The sequence below is a fragment of the Plectrocnemia conspersa genome, unplaced genomic scaffold (genome assembly GCF_051122295.1).
Source record: "Plectrocnemia conspersa isolate PC_06_02 unplaced genomic scaffold, ASM5112229v1 ptg000013l, whole genome shotgun sequence".
NCBI lineage: Eukaryota > Metazoa > Arthropoda > Insecta > Trichoptera > Polycentropodidae > Plectrocnemia > Plectrocnemia conspersa.
This window is the reverse complement of record NW_028277177.1, coordinates 30,261,441-30,274,191: the sequence shown is the minus strand read 5'-3', so window position 1 is coordinate 30,274,191 and position 12,751 is coordinate 30,261,441. Positions and strand designations below refer to the sequence as shown.

Genomic DNA, 12,751 nt, shown 5'->3' with positions numbered 1-12,751 from the left:
TAATAAATGGAGCCATAAATGGTCAGTGAAATGCTAATATTAAACTTTCATATTATTTCATAATATTTACAATATTATTAGGATCATATATAAATTTTGTATTAAATTTTTTTATAAGGTTTTATTAAAATAAATATATTCCATGTTTTCAACAATTATTACCTTACACTATCGAAAAAAATGGTTAAAATATCAGTAACAATTTAATATTAAAACATATAGTGATATAAAAAAAACAGGTAACTTGTCGTTTAGTATATTTACTGACCATTTAATGACTACCCATATACTTAAATTATCTAGCAACGGAACATATTTTTTGTTGCGATTTCACTTTTTCTTCTTCAAATATTCTTAAATTACCTATAGAGCTCAAAACTAACCTTTTAGTAAGTTCAAACTATATTAACCATAAGCAATCATTCAAATTTAATCTAATTATATTTTTTAATATTTTTTCAAAGCAAAAGTGCGATGAAAAAATAATGAATATTGTTAGAAGGCGAGGCCGGCAACGTCACAAATGAGCGCGGACAAATGAGCGCGCGTCAAAAGAGCGTTGCATTATAAGCGCTGCGCCATAAGACGTTGTAACAAAATAGTGAATAGTCCATCCAAGATGTTAGTGCTCATCATCGTTGTGTTGGAAATAAGGGTGCGTGTACGCATGCATGCATACATACACAGCTTTCCACAAATTTGTTTACACCGATAATACTAAATCAGGGCTGTTTTAAGGGTAGGGTGACCATATCTTGGAAATTGAATTAAAAATTATAATGTGTTATATTTTTATTATAAATTATTGTCATGTTGTGGTATTTTGTAATCAATAAAACAATTCCTGTAATATTCTATTGGTATTTTTAAAAATATTATATTGAACAGATATTTAATCTGAAGAGTGATACCAAAACTGCTCTCATGTTTTTAAATTAAATATGTATATAAATAAACAAAATAAGTAAGAAAGTGATATTTTACACTTTCCTCGACAAATTAAATTAAAAAAGTAAAAATTAATTGCACTTGTAATTTCACATGGTCACTCTATTATATTTTCTCATCAATACTGTGACGATGAGCGTTCATATCTTGGACGGACTGTACGTCAAATGCGCAGACAGTCATAAGAGCGCTTGTCAAAAGAGAGCGCGTTATAAAAGCACAAAAATACTTTGTGGAACAATCCGGAAAAAAATAGGGGTCTGCCAGAATCTCAAAAATATAAAATTAATGTCCTTACAGATCAAACATGGCAGAAAAGGTAAAACGCTTATCCAAATTTAGATAACAAATAAGAAAAAAATATTTCAAAATGATATTTACTTTTTGTAACAGCCAGATTATAGACACGGGAAAAAAACAGAAAGACCGGCTTCACAATATATAAGCTTCAGTGTATAATGGACTGTATTAAATATATAACTGACTGTTATAAATATATAATAACTACCTAGTTACCTAATATTTAAAAAAACAATGGAATAAACAAAAATTGTTTATTCAATTGTTTTTCGATCAATGTTTTTTTTATATTTATTTTAATGCGCATTGTTTTATTCGTACAGTGTCAATCAAAATTTTAATCGATCGATTCTGAAGACATTTTAACAGTTTCTACCAAATCTTGCCGTGCTGCCGATTCACAAGAAAGGTTTTCAGATAAGCTGAAAAAGCACCAGCCAATAAAAATCAAAAGTAGTGAGAAATATGTGAGAAGAAAATGTCTGTTTGTTCTGCACATGTAATAGGGAAAGATACAGCATACATGTGCGGAATTTGTGAAAGTCTTCTTAATTTGTCAAATGTTTTTTACGTATCAATAAATATTGAAATAAATACAAAAGTGTAAATAATAAAAATAAATGTTTCCGTGACAGTTGTAAGCAGTTTTTTACGTATCAATAAATATTGCAATAGATAAAAAATGTGTAGATAATAAAAATAAATATAAATAGTGATAGTGTGTTTTAAAGTGTAATGATAAAAATAAATGTGTCCGTGACAGTTGCAAGCAGAAAAAGGACGCCGAAAAATTTGGTGAGTGCATATTATACTATATTATAAACGGATATTTTTTATAAATCGTTAAGCATTTAAACACACATATTATTAAATTAAAAATAACTGGTTTGTAACCATTGCAACCATTTTTAATTTATAAAAAATATTAGGAATGAAAAATACAAATTTATTCGCTCATGATTATATTCCTCAAAGATTCTGTTAAGCGCAATAATATTTTTTTTTCAATTTTTTAGTTAATGTCCACAATAAACTAATACGGCGATATTTTATCTGAATTGTAGCTTTTTTCCCCTGGTTTCTTAATCTGTGAATCATTGTTTTCCAAATTGTAAAGAAATTTCAAAATAAGAAACACCCGATAAAAATGTTTGTAAGTTAATGGATGATATTTTTTGGAAGTTCTTTGATTACTGTGTTATCTAATTTATCTACATATAGCGTAACGATTTTACTTTTTAATTTTGCAATAACATACAGAATTTTAGGTTGAAAAACTTTGTTGATATTCTAAAATTTAATTTTAAAATATTTTATATTTAATAGATATTTAAATTAACATCATTTACTTTTCACACAAAAATATATAAAATAATAAAACTATCTTTAAACCCAGATTTATTGAGACAAAATGAGCTTAGACAACAGTTGGAAATGACATTTTTCTTTACTATATTAGAAATATGGCACATATAAATTACATTGTATAATTCACGCAATTTATACAATAATATCGTATATTATAGATAACGATGCCTTGATAGAGATTTGTTGGGTGTGAATTCAAATTAACAATTTGAACAGTCTCTTGTCGTCAATTTGAGAGTCAGTCTAAATATCTCATACCAATTTAACAAACTGCTCACATACCGGAATTAATTGAGTGAAATACCCTGAAACTATTTTGTACTTTCCCCTCTTAAATCTTCACACATATTTGTCTGGTTTGTACGTGTGTGTATATAGCATATATTTAATGTCATCATTGTGCAGCGCAAGACATATTTTTCTACGTCCGAAATAAATTGAGTCTGCTAAGAGACTACGCTCTGATTTTGTAGCGTTCCATATGCATAAACAACATTTTAATATTTTGCATTTTTATTTTGAATAGTACATACTATGAAAAATGATACACAATTTCTTAAAAGTGTGCAAAATAAAAATTAAAAATAAATATAAAATATTTGTAATATTAAAAATAAATATTTTTTTATTTATTTATATGTTTAATATCTTTGTTATGCAAATTTTTTTAGCTTACTTACGTTGTTTTATTTAATTTTTTAATATATTTACAATTGGTACATTTCTCTCCTGGGCCGTCGCATAATATATTGACAGGCAACCACGTGCGGTATGCTAATTGGGCTTGTGTTCTGTCGTAGACGGTCGTTAGTCACCTGATGATGCTTCAATTACTGTCCCGAACGCTCAACTTTTCACTTTGCGGCGGAAATTTACTCGAGGATTTCAACTAGAAAATTTCTCATCAAAAATACCACACCAAACGTATTCAAGTCCAGACAAATCGCCGTCTCGTGTGAATGTTTTAAAAAAAAGATCAGTCTGTCAAATTTGATATGCTTCTCACAATACGTATCCGACACTAATAATAGACGATTGGATATCTAACCTTTAAAATCAGACGCATGTGTTTCGTTAAATAGATTAACTCATTATTTTAGAAAGTTAAACTACATATTAAATAACTATATTACGATATATATCATATTTAATAAAAATAAAGACATGTGTATTTAATACAAATGCAAGGTTCTTTTGGATGCAATATCGATTTTTATATACATAATAATTTACTAAAATAAATTTATTTGAGATCTTCCGAATAAGCATATTTATAGAAAACAGCTAGAAAATAGAGAACCAGGATGTGAAAAATATATTAACTGCAGTAAATGAGCCATATATACAATTTATTGCAATACTGTGTTAAATGAACATTTTTAATATTTTAGAGATATCAGGAGTAAATTTATGTAAAAACTAATATGCTAGATGTCCAGTATTTCTTTTATGCTCAAAAAATAGAGATGCAATAAAATATTGCGCAATTAAATTTGCTTGTTTATTTCTTTTGAAAAAAATATAGTCCAACCATATTAATGTGTAAAACTAAATGCTGATTTTTGTTTGCATTTACGCTTATTATATGTATTGAAAATGTAATTGGCAGTCAAGGGCGAAGCCCTGGCGTCGAACCGTCTGATGTTAATCTGATGTGAAATGTTCTGTGAATTCTGTGGTGTGCAATACGTGGCTCAAATCTCTTATATTTATATTTCAAATATTTAGAGAAGGGGTTTGGATGAATTTCTAAAGTTTTAATTAACATTTTTTTTTAATAAGTCCCACTTTTTATAGCGGTTGAATTTAGCTCTTATTACTTTGTAAATCATGATTAAAGACTCGAATATTCAAATACCATTCGTTTTTTAAGTATTTTTTTTTCAAATATTTGTCAAATTATTAATACAGTATTCGTTATATAGTGTATTGAAATATTTTTAATTTTTAGCGATATGTTTTAAACGGACGGGTGTGATGGAACAGCGAGGGAAGTAAGGATGCTCCGTGAATAATACGACTGTATGATCCTTTAGTTTTGGTGACGAATTTGATTATTGATTTGAATAATTCGTATTTATAGTTAAAACATGAATGTGCTACATATGTATACACTAATAATTGTTTATAATTTGATTACTTCATTACACGTGTATATAATATTTATTTAATTAATGTAATGTATTATGGTGACAGTAAAATAAGTCTGATTCAATTCTGTAATAAATCTAAAATAGTTTTCATGTCAACTATATACATTACACCTAATTTAAAAGCACATTAAACTTGATTATTACATTAGCTTGATTATTAAATTAGTTTTCCCAAATGTTTCGCTGTCATTAATATTAAAATACAGCCGATCTGTCTGTTTGAAAAATAATGTTTATTGTGAAAGTACTACCTAGAAAGTGGCTGCTTTTGAAGGCAATGTTCCGTTCCTTTTATTTTTTGTATGTATAAAAAGAGCTGAAGGAAGATATACCTGAAATACATCGGTACATACATCTCAAACAGCTGTAGTTTAGTTCAGATTCATTATTTGAGGTCGATTTTTATTTTTCTTATAAATATATAGTCGGGCCCCTCGCGGAGAAGGGGCTCCGGGAATTTGTCCCCTCTCCCTTTCCCCCTCTCGCCTGGTCTGTATATCGTTTCCACGATATATTCTGCAAATCAAGGCGTACAAAAATAAAATATATATGTATTTTTATTATTTCTTGGAGTTAGTCGAATAATTCATATTAGCCCAATTCATTACAACAGCAACAATAAAATAATTGTCCGTTTACCCCGAGCTACTTTTAAATGAGCCACTCGTGTATTGGAAGCATGGTTTTCATTTCCACTCCATTAACGCGATCCCCAGAGATGAAAATTTGGTTTGGCATGTGCGCACATGTGCACGCACAATATCAAATTGAATAATAAAATTTTGCGCCGGTTCATGTTCGCGCTTCATTTAGTGCCTATTTAGCCGCCTAATTGTGCGTCGGAGTCGGGTGTAATCTACACGCGAATTGCGAATTTTCGCAAATTAAGCCGGATTTATGGCACGGGGGCAATTTCGCGGGTCGTTTCGTGCCGAAATCGCCATAACCGATCCGCTATCGCCATTTGCGACAAATTTAAATTGTGCTGGTATTCGAGTTACGTAAACTTGCTCTTACGTATGGTGATGTAGTGCAAATTAATTGTCTGGCTATATAAGACGTCGACCGTGAAGACATTTTAAATTGTTGTATAAGTCAAATTGTAAGATTTAATAACCAATAATTCAAAAACATGTGAAGACTAATCGAAGTTGCCTTTTTAATTTTGGCCAAAACGGAACAAAAAATATTTATTATATTGGTCATCTCGAGCCTTTACAAACGCATCAAATTAAATTCCATGATAACATCAATTTTAACTCAGATTAAAGGGTCGAGGTTATCCTTAAAATTGTCTTTGATAATAACAATGCCAATTGGAAGGGTTTCAAGAGTATTGTCGAGTCCTGTCTAGTGGTTGAGCGTCGGAATTATACCCCAACAGATACTAAAAAGTGGCTTCATTTAAGTATTACGGCGATGATTATTTTTTTGTAATATTATTTACATACAAATAAACTTTTAAATCAGCTTATGTTTATATAATGTTGATCTTTATACAATTAAAAATAATACTAGTATGATATAACATATAAACAAGATTTAAAAATGATATTTTTCACAAATTTTTATTGTTATTCAAAACAGAACTATTTGCTTTTGACGTAAATCAAAGAAATCCGAGTATCCGAGAATTCTTAATATAACAGATTCTGTCTGATAATATCGTGTTTTATGATTTATAAATAATTTTTAAAATACTTAGACGCAATTGATCAAAGATATTATTATATAAACATTGAGAAACATTTTATTTGCAACTTTATACTATCAATCATCATAATGATTTATTTTACATCACAACATTTTAATATATCATTAATTTATGTTTTTCATGCATTATTTTCTAAATATAAATATAATAATTAAATACAAATTATCGAAAGTATATTTTCTTGGCACGGCTATCGTTAGTGTCCAATTTATATTTTGCTGAAAATGTGCTTACGTCTTTGCTACACGGTGATTAAAAACGAACATTATCTTTATTAATTTAAAAATGTTTTTTTAACCATATACATACATTTATAATTATTTGTTTTGAACGATTTTTTATTAAAATATTTCAAAAATAAATTGTAAAAAATTTTGAAATGTCAACCGTTTTAGTACTACCACCTTTTTTTGATAACGCGTTAGTACATATATGAATGTGTTATTCGATCATATGATATGAATCACTATTGCGTGAAAATTGAGATGTGCCCTAGTTGCATTCAATATATCAAACTTTGTTTACATAGTGAAATGCTCGCGTTATTTTGTTTGTTTACCGAGTCAATAAAAAGCGAGGCATCAGTAGTTTCGCAAACGCCCGGTGTCATAGCGATAAGGGACAATAAATTGAATTTTTTTTTTGTTTTAAGGGAAATATTTTTAATTGGTATTATTTTACGTTGCGCTTCCGTGAAAAATAAACGACGAGCGACATCACAATTGGGGAGAGCGCGGTTTGATGATACATTAATTATTTATTTATTTTAAATAAATCCTTACAACGAAGTTAACACAATCAACAACCACTAAATCAGAGACATATATTTTATTAATTATAAATTATTATTATAGCATATATTTTATAACACAAATTTATTTAATTTATTCAACACTATATTCACCTGTGAGCTTAAGTAAATCTAGGAAACCCTAATATGCTACGATCAATCAAATTTATTATAAATTATTTATAAATCATAAATTCCTATTTTCAGTTACGATATAAGTTTTTAAAAAACACTGAAATACGTATATCACCGACTTATACCACTACATTTACACTTTTAATTTTTTTTATGTAATGCTGTTTTTTATTAGAATTGTATTAATAACAACGCACAGTAATACCTTGCATATTGTGTAATTCGTAGGAAAATAATCTGTCAAAGCCACAGTGCAATTATTTTAAACTATACTTAATTACTATTATTATTTGTAAATAATAGAAGCTTTAGTCTGAAACTTCGCTTCTGATTTGGAAAAAAAGGATTATTTCAATCATAAGTGATTTTAAATGTAACTAAATTCAAATTATCTGTTAATATATACTAAGACTTTCATAAATATTGAAAGGTACAAGATATCTTGATTTGCATTAATCCGGCAACAATGGAATATGATGGTTGCTGTCAGTGATTTCTAATAATTTACACACTACTTTATTATTTATTGTACTGTTTACAATAAATAATAAAATAGTGTGAAAAAAAATCAATTAATAAATGTAACGTTGCATATATAGCGCATTTTTATAAATATAAATTTGAGTTTGCTGCCGTGGCTCGATCCTACGGCCCTTAGATTACTATTGTAACTTAGTGGTTGTTAATTGTTTTGTGTTAACTTGTCATGTTGAAAAAAAAGATTTAAAATAATTATCATAAAAAGCGTTACATTCTTAGAGCAATCATTATAATATAGAATATAAATTAAAAAAGTAGAACATAACATTAAATTTAATTTCATAATATTTATTATTATTTTAAAATACAATTTTTACATAAATTTAACTTCATTTTTATTCTTAAGCTTATATTTTAATTTTACAAGCGTAACCCCAATGCGTTACAACTGTATAAATCTATACAAACTAGGTTAGTCAACCAGACATAATAAATATAATTAATATTAACCACCAAACTGAAAGTCTTATTTATATTAAATTTTTATTTATAACTATTTATTATATTATTTTTTCATAAAAAATATAAATTAATACTTATAACGTATTTAAATGTAACGTTACAGATAGGGCTGGTTTATATTAATAGCGCATTTTTATAAATAGAATCTGCTGCCGTGGCTCGAACCTACTGCCTCTTGGTTCTGCCTCGGCCAGTATACTAACTACTCTATTTCGACCTTATTAATATCTATATTGATAACAATTTTGAGTTTAAAAATTAAAACAAAAACTAATACAGTAAAAAAATGTATATACATATTATAACATAAATAAAATAATTTAAAATTTGAGTATATTAAAAATATATATTATATAATTATATAAATAAAAAATATAACGTTTAACTAAAAAAAAATTAATGAAATATTTTTTTATTATAAATATTGAAGTTGTACGTATCTTGCCGATAGTTTGCTAGATCGCAATAGCGTGTTTCAGAGCAAAATACTATTAATACAAAAAATATTTTTTTGTCTAATAGAATTTCTTATTCGTCTCATCGCACCTTTATCTCCTCGCGGACAGTATCATACGGCAGCTAGCGAATTCATTATACAGTTACAAGTTTTTTTCCGTCGAATCGCCAAACAACGGAAATTTTCCAGTATAAAAAGTGCTCAAAACTGAAAAACACTGAAAAAAAGACAAAAACTCTTGCGCGTACACTCGCTCCTGGGCTAAATTAAAAGGCGAGCATTTTGTATGGAACGAATTAAAACAGAAAAATATAAAGATCAGTCAGGCATAATTTAAATTAACGAGTGCCTCGTTCGTTTGATTCTTTTCCTTTTTTACCCCCTCGGTTCGAAACTTTGCCTTTTTCCGACGTAATAAGTGAAAAAAATGGCGATAACGAACCCCGACAAATTGACAATTATCCATTATTTCTACTATTGACCCGTGAACTGATAAGGAGTGTCGAAAGTTAAGATTTGCGAATTGAGAGCGCTAATTATGATTTCTACTTTAGTTTTATTCTTCCCCATGTTCTTCTTGATCGCACTGCCGAGCGAGGGTCGCCTTGAAAATTCAGGTAAAAATGTATAATTAGTTAGAACATCTAAATTCGATTCCATATTCCACATTTCGTTATTCATATAATCAGGATTTATCGTCTTGGTCTGTATAATGTGTCTATAAGCATACATTGATCTTCTAGGAGTTCTGATTTTATCTTGATCATTAAAGTCTACTTCATAAAATCCATATCTCTCCCTAAAATTAAATAATATTTGTAGCTAAAAATATGCTTTTAATATGAATAACTATAGTATAAAAACTCACGTATATCCTCTCTGCCATTCAAAATTATCCATCAAACTCCAAGGAAAATATCCTTTCACATTAACACCTCGATTAATTGCCAATAAAGTCTCAGTTAAATATCTCCTATAAAACCAAACTCTTTGTAGATCTTCTAAACCTGGTCCTCCAGATAAACCGTTCTCTGTAATTATTATCAATGGATCGTTGCAATTATTTTTTATCCAATCTAACAATTTTCCGAAACCAGTAACTCCATTCTAAAATACATTTAAATCTGAATAACCAGTGACATCTATAGATAAAACACTAAAAATATTTTATCCAAGTTTCAAACCGAAATCCATTCCTTTGACCATCTATTCAAATAAACTGCATAAACATCCAAATCATTCACAAAAGATGGTATGATTTTATTTAATAATGGCACACTTCTTGTTGTATAAAACATGTCATAGTGATTTATACCAATAAAATCAGACGTATTTCTTATTTCCGGATAAGTCGGTAAAATTCCCAACCTTTCTTTTGGCACTCGATCGATCACCTCTTTAGGAAATCCGCCTTTCGATGTGAATATTGGATGCGTAAAAAGTCCAACCTGGAATTTTTAATATATTATTAAACATAATTGAACGTCTAATCTTATTTACGCTTACATAAAATTGAAGAGCGTCTTCAGCTGATTTTTTGTCATCTTCCGAATCGGTCCAAGGTTCAGCCCATTGGACACCAACAGAAAATCCCACTTTTCCATTATAGACAGGTTTATAGAAATTGTTATATAAATGATACGCTTTAGCATGAGCCACCAATAAATTCTTCGTACAGATATATTCTCCATATCCATGTAAATTTCTACGAGGAGCTCTTATATTCATACCATATCCTTCCACGCAAATTTCATTAGGTTCATTGAAAGTGATCCAATATTTAACTCTATCTCCAAACAAAACGAAAGCAACTCCAGCATAATCTTCAAAAATTTGAGGGAATTTATCATTGAGAAAACCTCCTACATCTTCAATCTGCTGAGGTAGATCCCAGTGATATAAAGTTACCATTGGAGTTATATTATATTTTAATAACTCGTTAATTAGATTATTGTAATATTTGACGCCTTCTATATTTACAAAGTCAGATCGACCTGAAGGCAAAATCCTACTCCAAGATATGGAGAATCGATAATGATCAACACCCAACTCTCGCAACATTTCAACGTCTCTTTTATACAAATAGTAAGAATTTACAGTTTCATCTGCATTGTGCTTGTAACGAATCGATTTTGGATTTGTGTGAACTAATCTATCCCAAATATTTTCTCCTTTACCTATTTTAAAATATGAAATTAGTAGTAAAGTAATATTATAAATAGTATATATATATAAATACCATCTTCATTCCAAGCTCCTTCGATTTGATACGCTGAAGTAGATACGCCAAATAAAAAATCATCAGGAAATTTAGGTCCATATGAATCTTTAGCAAATCCCTTTATAAATAAACTAAAATAAAAATAAATGTTTTAATAATATTTATATTTATTTACAAATTTAATATGTTTATCACCACACCATTGCAATAGTAATGCTTTTAAAAATCCCATTATTTAACTATAATACTATGAAGCGTTTATGAATCGTGTGATTTGTTCAACTGCCAAATAATAACTGATTCGATAATAATGTTGTACGTCTATATGTATCTTTTTAATGTATATTAGATAAGGCGTTTGCATAATATTTGATAAACATATTACTGGAATTTATTGTATTGATAAATAATTACTAGTGTTTCGGTGAATAGGTCACAGGTTGACAATAAAACTTGTTCGTTGAAGCCCAAATTATCAAAAGATAATGTAACCATAAATACATTAAACAAAATTCTTATTTTATAATAAAATTTTGTATACAAAATTGTATATTTTACTTAAAATATATCAGTGGTCAAATTGTCTGTACCGCATACTAGTGGGCGATTCAAGCTTCCTTGGTGAGCGATGGGTGTTTTTATCCGACGTTATTAGTTTTTCTTACCTATTGCTATATAACAACTTCATACTTTTGTCATAATAAAAACATATATATATATATATATATATATATATATATATATATATATATATATATATATATATATATATATATATATATATATATATATATATATATATATATATATATATATATATATATATATATATGTGGTTGAATGCGTTTTCGCGGAGAAATATTTGGTTAATATTTCTAGGAGTCGGATTACTCCGCGTACTTTTTTGATTCCGTGTGGAATCATGGTCCCTACGTTTCGGCCAGATTCGCCCGGCCATCCTCAGGGGAAAATTGAGAATATGAACATCCGGTGTGGGCAAAGCCCAGCATGTGGTTGTTCAGATCTGAACAACCACATGCTGGGCTTTGCCCACACCGGATGTTCATATTCTCAATTTTCCCCTGAGGATGGCCGGGCGAATCTGGCCGAAACGTAGGGACCATGATTCCACACGGAATCAAAAAAGTACGCGGAGTAATCCGACTCCTAGAAATATTAACCATATATATATATATATATATATATATATATATATATATATATAAATAGTCCCTTGTAGTACTCCCTCCCTAGCAATTTATGATTGCAAAATTTAACTAGTAAGAGAGAAATTCACTAAAATAATGTTTGTGCAGCTGTCACGTCAGTTATAGCAGAATGCCGCTATGTTTTGAGCATATTAAAATGTATAACGGCGAGGTTATATAATTCTTCATTATTCTCAGTTCAAAGAATATTCATAACAATTTTAAAATATTAGTATTCTCTTTTCAACCTCCTGTGTAACGCAAAAAAAAACATAGTTATAATATTGTGTATTGCAATAATTAATAAACAAAATTGACCGTTGCCTTATTATTATAACACACATTATGTCACATATTCTTTATCTTTTTTTGATATTACTACATAACTTTTATTTCACATAACAATAGTTAAAAACCGGAAGAATATAAAATAAAAAATATTATCTATTTATATT

The 12,751-nt window shown here is 28.6% G+C and overlaps 1 protein-coding gene across 1 annotated transcript; it reads right to left on the bottom strand.

Annotated features, from left to right (window-relative positions):
- Positions 1–8,736: 8,736 nt before the first annotated feature.
- On the bottom strand, positions 8,737–11,399 carry LOC148227828 (myrosinase 1-like). Its single transcript, XM_088201704.1, has 6 exons — positions 11,289–11,399; positions 11,107–11,219; positions 10,374–11,044; positions 10,052–10,315; positions 9,736–9,974; positions 8,737–9,666 (listed from the first exon to the last, which is right to left on the bottom strand). The coding sequence occupies exons 1-6, from the start codon at positions 11,318–11,320 to the stop codon at positions 9,342–9,344; spliced, it is 1,644 nt and encodes a 547-aa protein (XP_088057830.1). The 5' UTR covers positions 11,321–11,399; the 3' UTR covers positions 8,737–9,341.
- Positions 11,400–12,751: the final 1,352 nt, after the last annotated feature.

Coding starts and splice junctions, on each gene's coding strand:
- LOC148227828 (XM_088201704.1), bottom strand. CDS start 11,320: ATGGGATTTTTAAAAGCATTACTATTGCAATG. Junction 11,220..11,288: donor AAAGCATTACTATTGCAATG/GTGTGGTGATAA, acceptor TTTTTATTTTAG/TTTATTTATAAAGGGATTTG. Junction 11,045..11,106: donor AGGAGCTTGGAATGAAGATG/GTATTTATATAT, acceptor ATTTTAAAATAG/GTAAAGGAGAAAATATTTGG.